Source organism: Chelonia mydas, chromosome 1, assembly GCF_015237465.2.
Source record: "Chelonia mydas isolate rCheMyd1 chromosome 1, rCheMyd1.pri.v2, whole genome shotgun sequence".
In the NCBI taxonomy this organism is placed as follows: domain Eukaryota; kingdom Metazoa; phylum Chordata; order Testudines; family Cheloniidae; genus Chelonia; species Chelonia mydas.
Window position 1 is genome coordinate 279,630,171 of NC_057849.1, and position 18,293 is coordinate 279,648,463.

The following is an 18,293-nucleotide window of genomic DNA, read 5'->3' on the forward strand; positions in this document are numbered from 1 at the left end:
GTCAATGGGGCCATTGGTACCACTACATTTGGGTATCCCTTTTTTAAGCTGTCACCACCTGCCCCTTTCTGGGCACACAGTTTGTTCTACATTGGTGCCTTTGGGTCACTAGTACAGCCCTTCTACCCATCTGATCTTCCTCTCAGGACACTTGCTTATAAATATTAGGCAATCCTGGCTGCTTTTCCTAACTCTGTCTCAAGGGCCCTGGAGCTCTCTTCAAAACCTCACCCACTGATTACTAAACTTTTGTTTAACTAGATTAAAGATAATAGTACATAATAGCTTTCAGTAACCCTTGTGGAATAAGTAGTAGAGGAAAAGCCTGATTTATAAGAGCCTAACAATGATTCCCTTCCTGATCACAGTCTAGGTCCCCAGTCCCCTCTATGATCATATTCTCTCCCCTCAAGAGCCAAGCAATGATCCTTCACATTCGACACCCACAAAATTCTAAAAAGGTAATCTGACTGGAGCTTCCATCCAAGAGTGCAAGCCTCTAGGAACCCAGCAGCTTCTGTTCTTTTTGGTTTTCATCCCACAATATACCCCATCATACATTTTTGCTTAACACTTATCTTAACATCTCAGGTGCAAAATCAAATTAAAATAGTCCATTATCTACACAAGGATATTGTAGTTACCAAGCATACTGGCAGCTGGGTTTGTGAGACCTTAACATTTTCATCAATAGGCATCAGCTCTTGCAAGCATGGTAGATAACTTTTTGGAAAAAAACTAAGGAATCCCAATTGGTAGCTGAGAAGATGGTGGAGAGAAGAAATATTTAAGTCTGCTAGGCTCTGATGAACTCTGAAGTGAAGAGTATACCAAAAAGATGATCGATGCTATAAGCATAAGAGAACCAGGTTGGTAATAGAAAGTTTTAGGTTTGGGGAAGACATGTTAAACTAGGAGTTTGTGGGAAATAGGTGAAGGTGACTACAGTTCCCAAGAGAAGTCAAAAGGAAGTATTCAGTTTCCAAGGATTTTACCAAGAAATTTCCAAGAAAATTATTCAGTTTAAAATCTGGTATGTGCCTATTCTGCTTATGCTTTACCCTGACTCTGCTCTTGACTATTTCTCAAGCCCAGTGAGGTGGGCCAAGTCAGAGGAGTCAACTGGAGCACAGCACATTATCCAGGTTTGGTTTTGGGGTAACTGATTTGACTAACAGTTTGCAAATGAACTGAGGATTTTCTGTTATAACCAAATTAATATCTTCTCAGTCAGATAACAAAAGGATTAAAAACAGATTTACAAGTTTCCTATGAGGTTTATGAAAGTAAATATTCAAGGTTTAATAATGTGGTTTGAGGAGGTAAGATGGAACACAAATACCAATTGACTGATCCACAAACTATAGCATAGCTTAATCGCTTGTCTAGATTACCAGAATAACTCTTTTAATATGATTGTGTAACAAGATTGTAGCCCTGCTCACCTGCTGGGTTACAACATGAGGGTTTTTTCTCTGTGCACAGAAAAACTATGACCATTTTAAGAGACCATATTTTAACCTAAGCACTGTGCCAGGGTTAAAACACGATTCTCTACTATAGTTAAAACATTAGGTTTTTTGTTTATATAAAAACAGTTAACATGACTGGGCTACACATTATCCATTTCAGATGGGCCTAAATTGCTCAGACAGAAGGTGTATTAAGGCACTGCAGTAGCTTCAAGTGGTTCCTGCCTGTCGGCCTCTGAGGGAGGCCACTCCGCCTCACTACACCATCTAGTAACTGATACCCTGCTAAATGTGTCCATTGGCTAAGTGTCAGCAAAGAGTCTAGGGCTCTGGTCCACTGGGGCAGGGCAGGGCAATTAGTCTTCAACCCAGCTCCTGGGCTGAAGCAGACAACAAACGGTCAGGCTCAAGCTGTCTGGACATGACCGTGCAGTAGTGGTCTCTGGCCCAGCTCCGTGGCTGGGGCAGATATCAAGCAAATGCAGGACATCCAGCCTAAGGTGGGTAGGCTGCCACCTTAGGGGTGGGGTTGGCAGCAGGAGGTAGCGGTCCACCCTACTCCACCAGATCCTAGTCCAGGACCTTAACAGTGATGCAGAATCCGACCACTGAGTCACCGGGAAGCCTACCGAAACACACAAACTGTGGTTTCAGCAACACAAGAGTAATGTCTGGTTTCTCTGGGCTACTTCCTACCCCTGTCTGTAGGGCTCTGTTGCTCGTGGGTTCTCAGTCTTCTCGGGGTGCCTGGCAGCCAGCAGTCCCAGCAGCTCCTTGGGGTACTCGGCAGATGTCCGTTCCTTCCCTCAGGATCCTCCTCCACGGGTAGGGTTGGTACAGCTCAGTCTCTGGTGCAGTGGCCAGCAGCAAGGCAGAGGTGTCCAGCTCCTGCTTTGGCTCAACTGAGCTGGAAGCCCCTCCTCTTATACTTCCTGTTCCGCACCTCCACTTCTGGCACGAGGGGTGGGCCCAGCTGGCTCTGCTCACCAGAAAGCAGAGAGTGGTTCCTCCCTGTCAGTCTCAGAAGGAGGCCACTCCATCTTGCTACAGGCACGGAAACACCCATCTACCTTTGAACCAATTATCTGGTTCATGCATTTAGAAATTACTCCACAGAGAGAGTCTACAATGTAAGGCCTCTCCTAGTGCAGAAGTTCCCTCCTTTGTTAGAAGGTGTAAGATTTACTAACAAAGCTCACAAAATCAAAACTACTGACAGGTGGTATTATATGGGGCCTTTATCCCTTAGCACCCCTTTGTGGCAAGATGGGAAGCTACACCAGCTGACACCATTCCCCTTATGTCATCACACTCAATTGTTCATCTTCCAGCCCTCTGCACAAGTTCTTAATAGTCTCTGTCCCCTTCAAGATAATGAGGAGTTGGAAGTTCCATGGTTCTAGTGGTGGCTAAACAGCCCTAAGTCTTCTGGGTTTAGAGCCTTCTTCTTCAAAGTTCTTGGCTGGAGTAGGTAGGGGACGCCAAGGCCCACCCACTCCACTGGGTTCCAGCTCAGGCTCTCTGTTTGGAACAGCCACAACCAATCCTTCTCTGTCCCTGGCCACTCCTTGAGCTACGTCTCCTCCTCTGTAGGCTTCCCAAGCCTCTCATCGTTCTTCTCCCTCTTTGGAGTGTTGCTTCTCAGGCAGTTTCTCACCAGTCTATTGGAGGGATCCTCTCTCTGGAAACTGCCTTTCTCCTCAGGAGTTCCTCCTTTGAGGTCCTTAACCTTTTATCATGCCTAAGTGCTTCCCTGTCTAATTAACTACCTCCTGTTACTCAAACAGTTAACTACTCCCAGGTGAACCTGAGCTACCCCATGCTCCCTTGTGGAGCCTGTCAGAGGTAGGCTGGTCCTCTGACCAGTTTAGAGGGTCAGCCAACCTCTGCCAGGCACCATTAATCAGAGTTCATGGGTCCTTAGATGCCTGCATTAACTGAGTGATGAATCATTTCCCTGATTCCACACACTAAACTACTGATGTGTATGGATTCCAATTTATTTTTAGAGGAATAAATATTATGAATACTCTTTTCATTTTAAAATGTTTTAAAAATAACTTACCTTGGTACATAGTTGCATATAAAATGTGCTGCATCTCTTACTCCTGCAGCCTTAAGACAAAAAACAACAGCACAGCCCACCTTATGAGAATTATCCCAAACAACCTAGAAGAAATAAGAATTTTTCTTTTACAAAATAAAGCTTAAACTGTGCTCACTGTGAACTATTCTAAGAGCCAGGAGAATCTCAGTTCTCATGAGAGTTCTTCGATTTATTTGCTTTGTACAGCCACCTGTTACAGTACCCAGAAAAATAAAAATTACTTACCAGTTACTGGAGTTCTTTAGGATGAGCTTCTGCACATTTGCACTTGTCGGATCAAGGAACGTGTACCAGAAGTTTCCAGAATCTTCTACGCAGCAGTGTCAGTTGGTCACTCACTCTCTGTTTCCCCCTCCCCTTATGTAGGGTTCCCATAGTAAAAAGGGGAAAGTGGTCCCAACTACTCCTCAATTCCTTTCACTAATTTTAGGAATTCTTAATCCAAGACTCCGGGAAAGTGGGTGACGTGTAAATGTACACAAGCTCATCTTGAAAAAACTCGTTACTGGTAAATAACCATTTCTTCTTCAAATGGCCTTTGCACATTCCCACTTATGGGAGTTTAGCGAGTAGTACAACCACCAGGAATGCGAGCTGAGGAGTTCTAGGTGACAAAAACAGCAGAACTGCCAAAACAAGCATCAGCTCTGGATCCCAGGTCAAGAGTGTACTAGAAGTGACAGCATCTCTCGCTCTCCAAAATGAAGCCTCAGCTGCCAAAAAGAGCTACCTGATACATGTATAGAATTTTGCTTAACATCCTTGTACATTTTTATGATGACAACAATGTGAGGGAATGCTATGGAACCTGCCTGAGATCTAGTTGAGTACACTTTGATATCTCCAAGTAGCTGAATATATGCTAGGTCATAAGAATTGTGATTCATAGTCTGAGTGACCTGGCGAGTCTCTGAGCTGTGATGGACTGATCCCTGATTTCATCCCCCTAATAGTGTAGGGAACTTGTGGCTAGGTTTGTTGTGTAGAGGAATGCCAGGATTGGATGAGGGGCCCCAGGTCCCACCCATAAATCTCTGCACAAACACCAACCCTCCCTCTGAGGGGGTCAGAGTTAACTACTGGAACAAGTACCACACCTAACAATAGAACAGCCCTTTTACTTAACCCCGGCAAAGCCAAGAACAGGCCCAGGTCAGGATCTGTAGCACTGGCTAGATAGACTCCTTTGCCCCCGATACAGTATACAGCACACAGACGCACACACACCCTGCCAGCTAGACACATACTGACTGTCTGCTCTGCTCCAATACCCCGCCCCCCAAACCTGTTTGTGCACTTTGATACTGGCATGCATTGTGAGGGTGGGTCTTGCTGCGTGGTCTCAGCTGTCCTGTTGGCTTCAAGCTGTAAGAGTCCTATTTTGCAAGCCCCAGTGCAGCAGCTGGCTCTCCTCCAAGCAGCTCCTAGTTCAGGCTCTGCACTCCTGCACTCTGGTGGTGTCTCCGTCTCTGCCCTAGCTCAGAGTTGCTGCTTATGTTTTCTTCTTTCTTTCTTCTCTTTCTAAAACTTTCCAGGCTTGTTCCCTGTCCTGCCTCTCCCCAGCCATCTCCTCACTGGCTCAAACCCTCTCAGGTGGTCTGTACTTAATTCTGTGGCCTTGTTTTGGAATGGCACTCCCTCTAGCCAATCCAGGTCTGTGCAGAGTAGTGAAGAGGAGGGAAGGGGGGAAAAAGGAAGGGAAAGGGAGAAGTGGCTCTATCCAGTCCCCCAGGTTGGTTCCAGATGGATAACTTAAGGACCTTTGGACATTCAAGTTATGGTGCCTACCTCCCTGGATGTGAATGAATCTTGATGAAATAAAGAGGCTAGTAACCTGAAAGCAACTGAAATCAGACACCTTTTTAGATATCACTTAGGATGATGATGCAAATAAGATCACATTTTCCATATAGAATATGGCATATGCAGGGCTAGCCACCTTTTGCTTTTGGATCAAAGTAAAGCATTATTTGTGTGTGTGAAGTTCCAAGGACTAGAAGAACCTGCACACTTTCTTGAGGCCCAAAGTCTGGATATAGATTTGGATGTCCTGACAGCTGATAAAAAATAGTTATGTCAGTCTGGCAATTGGTGAAAACTCTTGGTGCCGTATAAAGGCCAAAGTGTAGGATACAGCTTCATTGATAGAGGTCTCCTGCTATGCAAACCAGAGTACATTCACTGGAATATACAGATTAAGATATAAAAATAGATGTTTTTTGAGGGTGTCTCATCATGTGCTGCTTTTAGCTCAATGTGATTGATGAGCAGACACCATAGGCAGAAGAAATATTTCTGATTGGAAATAATCAAGAGGTCTATCTCTGGCACCCACAGAAAAGTGATTTTGTCTTGAATCAGCTCCGTGAGAGATGACATGACAAGGTAATGCATCCCGAGATGAGGAAGTCATATAGCCAACTCTGCTTTATAGCAGGCAATTCTCACCTGCAGAAGGGGATGCAGGGGCAAGGAATATACCATACAGACCAATAAGCTGGGTAACTGGTGTCTTTACCCCTAAGTGTGAATCCAAGAGTTCCAGCCTACTGTTTTTTCCCATTGGCCAAAGTCACTACCTAAGTTCAGATGAGTGTAAAAATATTCATCACTTCTCAGGGTCCAAAAACAGAATAGCTGCCATCTCCAAGATGGGGGGATTTGAAGCTGAGGTACAGAGACCCTCTCAAATGTGAAGCTTGTTTACTCCTCACATCCAAAGAAGGGCTCAGTGAAGACCCAGGATGAGAGTTCTTTGGTGTCTGTAGCACCAAGACAGGGCTCAGCAACACACAAAACAGCACTGATGGTAGTAGCCAGTACCAGATACTAGGTATTCTATTCTATTCTCTATAGTTTCTTGTATCAACGTTATCACTGTAGTGTTTGAACCTCTTCCAGTAACGCATTAAGCAACATGGCTAACATCTGTCACATGTACTACATTTCCTCTCTTCAGGGGGGAAACTGTTTGTGGAGTGGTCAATCCCTCGGAGTTCAAGGATAATTGTCTTCCATAAAATGATAGCTACTTATTACTGGTGGATCTTCAGACAGCTAATGAGACCAATCCACAGATCTTGTAGTTGGGGCAGACATTTCCCGATGGAAGGGGTAGATCTGGATTGTTGAGTCAGGCTGTGGTGCATTCTTTCCTCCTTTCCCATTTCTCCATTTCCTGTTGTCTCCGTTGGATCTCAAAATACTCGGATCCTTGCTAAAAGGTCCTTTTCCATTTTGGTCGGTTGAGGGCTTGCGTTTCCCGTGAGTTTATGTCAGTGTTGAACTTCTTCATGTTAACTTTGAGGGTATCTTTGAAGTGCTTTTTTTGCCCACCCCTCATCCGCTGGCCATTGCTCCATTGTGAGAACTTGCTTAGGGAGTAGATTCTCTGGCATTCAAAGCATGTGACCACCCCTATGGAGTTGGTAGCAGATGATCCACAGCTTCAATGCTGGAGGTTTTGGCTTGGGACAAAACACTGATGTTGGTGCATTGGTCATCCCACTTGATTCAGAAGATCTTGCGGATGCACTGTTGATGGTATTGTTCAAGAACTTTGAGGTATCTACTGTACAGTGCCAAAACCTCGATCATGTACAAAAAAGCATGGGTAACAATGGCCTGGTACATGAGAAGCTTGGTTTGATTCTTGAGGTCACAATTTTCAAAGACTCATTTTCTCAAGAGTCCGAAAACTGCATTGGCGCATTGAAGGCGGTGTCAAATTTTCCCGTCAATGTCAGCTTTCTGCGACAGATAGCTGCCAAGGTAAAAGTGCTCCATGTTCTCCAGGGTCTCTTTATTGATCTGAATTATGGGAGCAGCATCCTTGTGATTCGGAGCCTGCTGGTCAAGTAGTTACATTTTCTTGGTGTTGAGTGTGATGACAAGTTGGTTGTAGGCTTCAGAGGAAATGTGAAATATTTTTTGAAGATATTCTTCTTACTGAGCACACAGGGCACAGTTATATGCATACTGGAGTTCAATGACTGTTAGCATCAATGAATTACTCATGACCCTCCACCTTAAACTTGCCAAGAACCAGCAGGCAACACTCAACAGTGCATACGATCCAACCTTGATGCTGACAATGAAACCAAAAAGGGATTCTAAACCAACCTTGACCAAATTCTCTCCGCCATCTGCAAAGAGGACAAGCTCATACTCCCTGGTGATTTTAACACAAAAGTTGGATGTGACTCGGACCTTTGGAATGGCACAATTGGAAATAAAGGAGTGGGCAAGACCAATTCCAACAGAATTCTTCTGACCATATGCACAGAACATGACCTAATTTTCACGAACACCACATTCTGCCAAAATAACAAGTACAAGACCTTGTGGGAACACCCACGATCTAAGTATTGGCATCTGATTGACTATGTCATTGTCCGTGTTCGTAACTGTGAAGACTTTACATCAACAAAGTGCTGACTTGTGCAACAATGGTTGGATAGACCATCACCTTATCTGCTCCATTATTTCCATCAAACTCGCACTGAAACAAAAAATGCAGAAGAAATCAGCCAGACAGAAGATCAATGTCGAGAGTCCTAAGGACCCAACTATACCATGACCTTTTCCAGCAGTGCCTCACCAAGAAACTGATGAATATCAAAATCAAGATGGAGAACCCCAAAGATCACTGGAAAGTGCTCAAATTGGCTGTCCATTTTGTGTGTGAGGGAACACTGGGCTTCTCAAACAGGAAGCACCAAGATCGGTTTGACAAGAACAATCAGGAAATCCAAGACCTGATCAAACATAAGTACAAGGCCTTCTGTGCTTGGCAGAATTACATCAATTCCAACCAGAAGCAATATATCCACCATCAACTGAAAGCTGAGGTTTAAAGGAAATGAAGAACAGGTGGTGGGAGAACAATGCGAAGGAGATCCAACAACTCATCAACACCCATGAAATGAGCGGATTCTTCAATGCCATCAAAGCCCTCTTCGGACCCAAGGGCTAACCCCGTCTCAGATCCAGGGATGGAGCCAACCTCCTTAGGACAATGACTCAATCAATGCATGATGGAAGAAATACTTCAAAGACCTCCTGAATCATGATTCCAATGCTGACGAAAGCATCATTGACTTAATCCCTTAATATCCTATCAAGGATGACCTCAGAACCCCACCAATATTCGTCGAGGTAAAAAAAAGTCGTCAAACAGATGAAGAACAATAAGGCATCTGGACCTGATGGAAGAAGGCTGGCTCACCAGCTTCACATCTTAATCCTCAAGATTTGGAATTCAGAAGAAATCCCAGTTGATTTTAGGGATGTTATGATCATGACCATCTTCAAGAAAGGAGACAAATCAGATTGTGCAAACTATCCAGAAATCGCCCTGTTGTTCATTTCCGGAAAGATTTTTGCCAGAATTCTCCTCAACCAGCTGCTTCCCTTGGCAGAAGAAATCCTCCCAAGGTCACAATGTGGATTCAGGCCACCTTGTGGTACCACTGACATAATCTTCACTGCCTGCCAACTTCAGGAAAAGTGCCGTGAGCAACATCAACCTCTGTACATGGCTTTCATCGACTTCAAGAAAGCATTTGACTCCATCAATCATGAGGCTATGTAGAGAATTCTCCTTAGATTTGGATGCCCGCCAAAATTTGTTGCCGTCCTCCAACTCCTCCACACCAACAATGGATACAAAACGGACCCCTTCCTAGTCAAGACAGGAGTAAAGAAAGGCTATGTCATCGCTCCAACCCCTCCATCTTCATTGCTGTCATCCTCCTTCTCAACGCTGACAAGCTCCCCTCTGTACTTCACATCTAATACAGAATGGATGGCAAGCTCTTCGACCCCAGTTGCTGCTGATCCAAGACGAAGACTATCACTAAATCAGTCACTAAACTCCAGTATTGTGAAGTGGAGTGTTTTGGTAACTGTTTTTTCTTTTAAATAAATATGTACACTGCTATATATTTATAGGCAAAGTTAAAGAAATGCACCTTGAGTCCTTGACCAGCTTCTGAGAAAGCACTGTGTCCTTGTGATGGGGCTTACAGCCCCCACACTAAGGTTAAAAGGAGTGGTGGAGCAGTATTGGACTAAGAAGGCCCTGCCCCCAGCAGCTGCCAGGTATGCTTCCTATGGAGGACCTGCTTAAAAGGAAGCTCTGGCAGTCAAGTGCAGGGGGATAGTGGATGAGAGACTGGCTGCAAGAAGGCAGACGCTGTAGCAGCTGAGACAGAGTGAACTACGGGGGAAAGACCAGGACTGTGAGTAAGACTTGACTGGGAGACGGGGGACCTGACCCTGCTGTTCTAGGATAAAACCCAAGTTGTGGTCTGGCCCAGGAGTGTTAGGATGAAAGTCAGATCACTGAGAAACCCCAACACAGACCTCCAAGTCCATCCAGATATGGAGCCATGATACTGAGCAGCTCTTTGCAAAGCTTGACCATAAGCACCAGACTCCGTCAACCCACTCAGGTCCATAGATTTCAGTACCATTTGTGGCATATACAGTCAAGGGAACCGAGGCCTTTGTAACGACCAGAGCGTGGGCAGTTTGATCTAGTGGTCAGAGCAAGCGTTGGGAGTCAGGAGTCAGGCCAGGTCAGATACTAGAAGGACGGAGTTCAAGGCAAGCTAAAGGGCAAAACTGAGAGTCAGGTGTCAGGAGGCAGGCAGGGTCAGGTTACCAGGAGATCAATGGCAAGTAGCAAGAACAGGTATTGCAGTGGAAGCAGTCCTAAGCAGGGAGATTCTAGTTGCAAGGACAACTTCCTGTTCCTGAGCTGGATTTATATAGAAGCTGTGAACCAATCAGGTCCCTCAGCGTTCTGCCAATTAGATTCCAGGACTGTAAACCTTTGTTGGGGTTCAGCTTCAATTCTGGAAATTGTTAGGTCACTGGATGGCAGGCTGGAATGTACAAGCTCCTAATAGACCTGTGGTCTCTGATGACATCATCACCTCCCCAAGGGGCACTCTCAGGGTGATGTGAAACCAGGCTTTTCAGGATAATTCCTGTGGAACACCCGCACAAGTGTGGTAGCATGTACATTTTCTGCAGATTCCGAGGTGTGCTCCTCAGGCCTGCACCCCTCCCAGTCAACAAGATACCAGAGTCTGACATGTTTACATTTAGAGTCCAGGATCTCATTAAATGAATAATTCTTGTGACCCTGTACCTGTACTGATGGAGGAGGCAGCTGGGTCCTGTGAGGGAAAGGGTTTCCGTGTTGGGTTTCAAAAGTGATACGTGAATCACCAGATGAATCTTCAACTACCCCGCTCTCTGGAGTTCAAAAGTGACTGGATTAACCTGTTGCAGGATCTTAAAAGGACCATGGAACCAAAGTAAGCACTGAGGATATTGAGTGTGATCTGGCAATTAGATGATATGGCACCCTTGGCAATTAGAAGAAACAGGCAGTTGGGACTAACTCCCCCTTTTATAACCTCAGAACTCTACATGAGGGAAGGGAAGAGGTGAGTGGCCCTTTACTTCTCTGTAAAAGCTTCTGGAAGCTCACAATACAGCTGCCTTGGTCCCATAAGTGCAGAAGCCACTTGATGAACTGGTAGTCACTCCAGTGGCTGTTAATAGGTTTCACTACATGAAAAAATGCAAGATCAACATATAAGCATAACTCACAATCTGGTGTTTCATAATTAAAAATAAAGGATGAAGTCTTTCTTTTAAATACCCACTTCTATTGGCTGCTAGCTAACAATTTGAGCCTGACAAAATTAACTACTGTTTCAGAGAGGTAAAATGTGACTATATCTGCAATACTGGAAAACAATTCTGTTTCAAAGTTCATGTGGATTCACAATCATTTAAGATTTTCATAAAGCTTATTTACCTTTTTGATACAAATAAAACAGAGTTATATTTCTGTCAAATAACTAGTTATCTCTTTTCTTCCCCCCTGTGATGGGGCATCTGCCCCACACTGGCCTGTAAGGGGTTAATAGAGCCCTAGGGAGGCTGAGAGAGAAGCAGCCAATAGGAGAGGGGCTGCAAGAAGCAGCCAATCAGGGCCTGGCAGGCACATAGAAGAAGACTGCAGGGCAGAGTGGATTCAGTAGCTGCCTGGAGTTCACGGAGGGAAAATCAGGCTCCTAGTCAGGCAGAAAGAAGGTAGCACCCTAGACAAAGCAGTGCTGCTAGCAGGGACCAGGAGAGCTAGAGAGAGCTTCTGGCTGGCAGCTGGGATTTGCAGGCTGAGGCCCTGAGGCAAGGTCGAAGAGGGTCCTGGGGCCACAGGAAAGTGGTCCAGGGAAAGGTACTGATGAGCTGTAGGGGATGCAGCACGTGGCTGCCATCTACAGGGTCCCTGTGCCAGGACACGGAGTAATGGGTGGGTCCAGGTCCCCCTACCCTCCCCCGTCGCAACTGGGGAAGTGCTGGAACAGTTGGGTTGCGGTACTGACCCCTGGAAGGGGGGAGCACAGAGCATGATACAGACGCTCATGAAGAAGACGCCACAGTCCTTGGAGTGACGTGGGTCCGGGAGCAAAAGTGACGGCAGACAAGGCACCACCAGGAGTGGGCATACTGACCTACGGAGCTAATCCCAAAGACGGCCAGCAGGAGTCACCAGTGTGATGAGTGGAGCCGCGTCACATTCCCCATTTTCCGCTACAGAATTTTCTTTATTTCTTATAAGATTGAAAAACTTAGAAAAGATGAGTGAGGTGCTTTGGCTAGATTGAACACCAAGTTAGAGAAAATTTCTGTTTACAACAGTTAACATAATCACAGTATTAGCTAGGAAGTCTTTCACAGTTGTTGTGCAACCGAGGGTGATCGTTTTCAAACTGTATCTTAAGAGTTAGCAGACAGTATGATGATGGGGGCTGTAAACGTATCTAAATGGAACATTGAAAGAAAGTGGGGTATGGGTCACTCATTATAACAGCTATTTGCCACTAACTGGTAATTATTTATTGTGTCCACCAATTCTAATTCTTGGGATTGTGCTTTGAGCTGTGTAAACTGTTTTAGCAATGAAAATTGTTACCTGAGTATAATGACCACATGTTTTAGTACACTTGTGAGTCTGAAGATCGTAGTGCTGGACTTCATCGGTCCATAATTTGATGGCTTCAGGGACACCAAATATCCCGTAATGTCCAGTCCAGATATTTTCTCCAACATGCCCATAATGAGGATGGGACATAAATTTTTTTGTTAAATATGGACTATGTTTAAAAAGGCATTTTTTTGCCCATGCCCTGGCAGTCCGTGCTAAAGCTGCATCCCAAGTCTGCAAAACAGTAAAGTTGAAGAAGCTATGCAGAGAGTTAAATTACAATGGCATTTGTATCCATCAGACAAATTAAAGTAGAAAATGAATAGCTATAAATTGACTTTAACTAAAATTGTCTGTAAATTCTGTAAAACTATACAATACAAATATTTTGTTCCCCTTCTGTCATCCAGTCAAGCACTCCAAAATCCTGTCTTTAACTTACCAGTGAACTTTAGGGTAGCTGTATAGAAATGTAAACTGACTTACTCATAGAAGAGTGACAAGGTGGATGATTATTGAATCAACTTCTGCAGGTGAAAGAGACAAGCTTTCGAGCCTACATAGAGCTATTTGTTAGGTCAGGGAAAGGTACTCAGAGGGTATGACTACACAGCAACTAGATGCCTGCATCTGGTTCATGCCAACTGACTCGGTTTGCAGGGCTCGGGCCACAGGGTTGTTTCATTGCTGTGTAGACTTCCGGGTTCGAGCTGCAGCAAAAGGCCTAGGACCCTCCCCCTCACAGGGTCCTAGAGCCTGGGCACCAGCTAGAGCCTGAAATGAAACATCCCCACAGCCTGAGCTCTGTGAGCCTGAGCTGGATGGCATGGGCCAGCCATAAGTGTCAGTTGCTAAGTAGACATATCCAGAGTGTGTCAGCTAAATACAAAGAGGAACAGATTGTTGTAAGAGACCATTCAAAGTGAAGTGGGCAGTTAACACTTCTGCAGATGTAGAACAAAAGACAGTTGTTGTGTTATAGAATGAATCACCTTCTATGACTCATTGCAACATTTTCTTTTTTTTTCTTGTGTTGCTGTAGAAAACTTAGGTCTGGTCTACACTACAAAGTTAGGTCAACACAAGGCAGCTTATGTTGACCTTACGTTGACCTAGTCATGACTCTACACTTAAATTTGGCTCCCACCAACATAAGAGCCCCATTACGCCAACTTAATAACGCCATGTTCCCATGTGACATAGAGCCAAGTTTGATGTACTTAGGTCAATGCAGTGTGAGTGTAGATATTGCATTACTTAAGTCGACCTTTATTGTCCCCCAGCAGCTGTTCCACAATGCCCAGTGCTGACCGCTCTGGTCACCATTGTGAACTCTGCTGCCAAAGGTCACAGAGACTGGAAGCCCACCCTTCCCTTTAAAGCCCTGTTAATTTTTGAAATTCCTTTTCCAGATTGCCTGGCTTGGTGAGGACACCTAGCAGCTCTCCACTGTTGAGTGCAACTGCCATGCTGACCATGCCAGCTACATGCTCTGCCTCCAGATGCGCAGACAGGAAATATTGGATGTCCAGACATAGAATGGTGGATATCTATGAGCAGATTGCTTGGTGAATCAGGACAGGGGCTACAACAGGACCAGCAATGCTGCGTGAAAGCCAAGGAGCTTTGGTAGGCATACCAGAAGGCTAGGGAGGCCAACAATCGGTCTGCAGACCTGGCCACTTTTACAAAGAGATGCATGCCCTACTTGACAGAGACTCCACTACCACCCTTACAGCACTGTGGATACCTCCAAAGAGCCCGAGTCACAGGCTCGTGAACAAGGAGGAGGAGGTGTATGGAAGACAGGCAGCCAGGGGAACCAGCTGCACAGTGAGCCAAGATCTGTTTTTGACCCTACTGCAGTCCAGCCAGTCCCACCAGTAAGCCCAATGCAGGGGAAGGAACCTTGGGTAAGTGTGTGTAACCCCCCACCCCTTTCTTCCCTGGGTTACTTGAGAGCAGGCAACACTCACCTGTGTGCCTGGGCACCTGATGTTGTTGACATTAAAAGAGATCCTGAGTATCCCAGTGGTGGCAACTTTTTTTAATCAGTGCATAAAATTTTAAAAATGCATTTTTATCTTAAAGTAAGAAATGACATAATTTACATTACTTTACACACACAACTGTTCTTTTGTTTTTTGTTTTGTTTTTGGTCAAGTAGTTTATTTGGGAGTTTTAGTGTTTACATATCAATCAAGGAAATGTCAAATTGCATACATAACATAGTTTCAGTTCTGTGTCTATTACTTCTTAAAAAACACATTTTCTGAAACAGAGCTTATGGAAACAGGTAAATACACATAAAATCCTCCAGCCCGTGGCATATTATCACATGGGCCAACGGGCACTGTGCCTAGGGGCCCTGGCCAATTTGGGGGCCCTGCAGGAGCACCAGAACCAGGCCCCGGCTCCTGCTCCTCCTCTCTAACTGGTGCCCCACTGCCCTGTTCCTCTTCTTCTGCCTGAGACCCCACCCTGTGGCTGGGCTGGAAGGTGCAGTCTGTGGTAGGATGAGCATATTGACCCCTTGTGTGGAGCTGCTCACCCAAGCCCCGCACAGAGCTGGCCGAGGGGTCCCCCTTCCCCCGCGCGATGTGGAGCTGGCCTGAGGGGCCCCACCATGTGGCACACAGCTGGCCTGAGGGGGCCCCCATTTCCCCGTTCGGCACAGCACTAGCCCAAACCCCTCTCCCCTGCCCCTATGTTGGACTAGCCTGAGCCACTCACCCAAGCCACCCTCCTCCCTCGCACAGAGCTGGCCCAAGCCCCCTCCACTCCTCCCCCACGAGCCCTGCTGCTCACCCCCCCAAAGCCTCTTTTTGGTAAAACTGGGCATTTGTCCCATTTGCTCTTGCCAACTGATTACCAGTTTTGCCAAAAAAGCTGGGACATCTGGGGTCAAAACAGGACTTACGGTCACCCCATGCCAGGGATCCCCTAACTTTTTTGCTTGCGCCCCCTCTTACCAGTCCACATCCCGCCTCCAGGATCCGGGGGCCGTGGTCAGGGGCCAGGAGTGGGGTCACGCCTGGGAGTGGGGCTGGAGCTGCGGCTGCAGCTGGGAGCGAAGCCACAGCCGGGGCTGAGGTGGGACTGGAACATAGCTTAGGTCAGAGCAGGGTTGGGCCCCACTATCTCCCCCTCCCCCGAATGTTTCTCCATGCTGCCCTTGGGGGGCATGCCCCACAGTTTGGGGACCATCACCCATGGAAAGGAAGATAACTGTAGAAACAAGCTTCCCTTCACTGCACTCCTCCACCACTATATTGGCTACTCTAATCCTTTGTTTCTTGGAGAATAAGGATTGGCTTGTTTGTGTAGTCTTACTGTGAAGAAAACTATCTTAAATGAATGCAGTCCATTAGTTGTAACTGAAACCATGAAAATACCAGGAAATTGTGGCCAGAATATCCTGGTATCTGTTTAATGGGATAAATGTTGTTGATTAAGGCACATTCAGAACTGACTCCACCACAAGTGACTGACTCTGGTTGGGATAATTCTCACAGTGGAATATTAATGTTAGCTGAGCCCTCACCAATGCACATCTCCTTGAACACTAGGTTTCTCTCCTGTGTTGCCAGATATGCATTAAAGGGAGAGGACATTTTCCTCTCCATGCCCCATGTTACCAAGACCATGAGAGGAGGGATTAGGTTCCTGAAATTTCTTACTATTCAGCACTTGTCCTTACGGAATGAGGGATTCGTGCGGGATTTTTGTGGGCCATCTGTGTGACATCACACATACAACAATAGTTTTCTTAAAAAACAGATTTATTAATAGAGTGAAAACGGTAAGTTGTAAAACAAACAGTTCGCATATCTGAAGGAGCATGCCCTCATACTAGTATGGAGGAGGCTAATGAGCTCTTCTGGGCCTGTTCTGTAAGGATAAGGCCTTTGTCTGCAACCATGTTGTAAGGCCTAAGGCACTGGTGGGCAACCTGCGGCCCATCAGGTTAATCCACTTACGGGCCGCGTGACAGTTTGTTTACATTGACCGTCCGCAGGCACAGCCGGCTGCCGCTTCCCGCAGCTCCCATTGGCCGGGAACAGCAAACCGCGGCCACTGGGAGCTGCAGGCGGCCATGCCTGCGGCGGGTTAATGTAAACAAACTGTCTCGTGGCCCGCCAGCGGATTATCCTGATGGGCCGCAGGTTGCCCACCACTGGCCTAAGGCCTTCGTCTGCGGCCAGATTAAAAGAGCAGCTGAGCAGCAGCCATTAGCTGAGAAGGAGGAAGTCACATCCTCACATTCCATCTAAACTACATTAAAACAATGTAGTATCGGGCTGGTAAGGAGACCCTCTCCTAATAGCACCCACTATCACCAGATAAAGAAACAGATCTTAAGATGGTTAAACAAAACTTAGTTTGATAGCATTCTGTCTGTCAAGAAATGACTTATCAATAGTTGTGGCTGTGAAATCCTCATTTCTTTATTGTTTTGTCATTATGGTCCCCACTTCCCTATTGTTTATCTGTATGGTCTCAGTCTGGTTCTTTAATTGTTTCTGTCTGTTACATAATTAATTTTGCTAGGTGTAAATTAATTAAGTTGGTGGGGTAGGACTGGTTAGAGAATGTCGTTACACTATGTTAGGATTGGTTAGTAAAATTTTAGAATAATGATTGGTTAAGGTATAGCTAAAAAGGACTCAAATTACACTATGTAAACTGGGGTCCAAAAAGGAGTTCTTTGGAAATCAACTCCAGGACACAGCCTCAAATAGACCTGCCAGACCTCAACACTCTGCCAATGACACCGTGCAGAAGCTGGAGTCCCCCAGATGAACCTGATCCTGACTGGCCATCAAGAAAAGTTCACCTGTCTAATTCGGAGTGGTGAGCATTGTATGTGTAGTGTGTGCATTCTGTTTTTGGTGATTGTTAATAAATAGAGAATAAGGATATTAGTGTGTAAGGCTCTTTCACCGGTAAAAGACCCTGCAAACCCGCAGAGTGTAAGGTTATGCCTGAGCCCACAGAACGGTGAGGGTGGGTGCCTAAATTGACGGGGTTATGCCTGAGCCCCAGAAACAGGGTAAGGGTGGGTGCCCTAAAGTGTAAGGTTATGCTTGAGCCCTAGGAACGGGGTAAGGATGGGTGCCTCAATTAAGAGGGTTACGCCTTGAGCCCTAGGAAATGAGTAAAGGTGGGTGCCCCTAGAGAGTGTGAGTAACAGAGAATTTTGTGCAAGTAAGACTTCCACACTAACAAGATGTACCTACAAGACTTGTTCAGCCTGGAGGAGGAGGACCTTAAAAGGGGGAAACTTACCACAGGAAGGAGAGATGAACAGGAAGAAGGCTGCTCCATGCAGAGATTGCTGGTAGCAGAGGTAGTCCAGCTGAGGAGAAGACAGTTGCAAGATGCACCACTCCCAGCAGTACCCTGACTGATAGTGAGGCAATACACCCCAGGAAGAGGGGTAGAAGGTAAACGTCGCAAAGAGGCAATAGACTCTGGGAGCCTACGCCCTTAGAACTGAATATCCTGGGGCTGTCTGGCCCTCTTTCCAGGCAGATCCTTATCCCTTGCAAGGGGAAGGGAAGGGGAGGAGCCTGACCCTCTGCCTGTGTGCAGTTGCCACAGAGTCATAGAGCTCCCCCCCCAGTGCTGCCAATGGGGGGAGGAGGAAGCAAGGATAAACAATGGACAGCGGAACCTGGGGAGGGTCTAGGGAGGCCCGCTC

General features: G+C 46.0%; 1 protein-coding gene across 2 annotated transcripts in view; it reads right to left on the reverse strand.

The window, feature by feature from the left end:
• The window catches only part of LOC114022105 (glioma pathogenesis-related protein 1), a 58,627-nt gene that overhangs the window by 34,923 nt on the left and 5,411 nt on the right, over positions 1-18,293 (reverse strand). For both annotated transcript variants that reach the window (XM_027832835.3, XM_043547634.1), the window contains exons 2-3: positions 12,578-12,823; positions 3,538-3,641 (exon numbers count right to left, since the gene is read on the reverse strand). In XM_027832835.3, the coding sequence (XP_027688636.2) occupies positions 3,538-3,641; positions 12,578-12,823 (350 nt within the window). The remainder of the gene's footprint in view (positions 1-3,537; positions 3,642-12,577; positions 12,824-18,293) is intronic.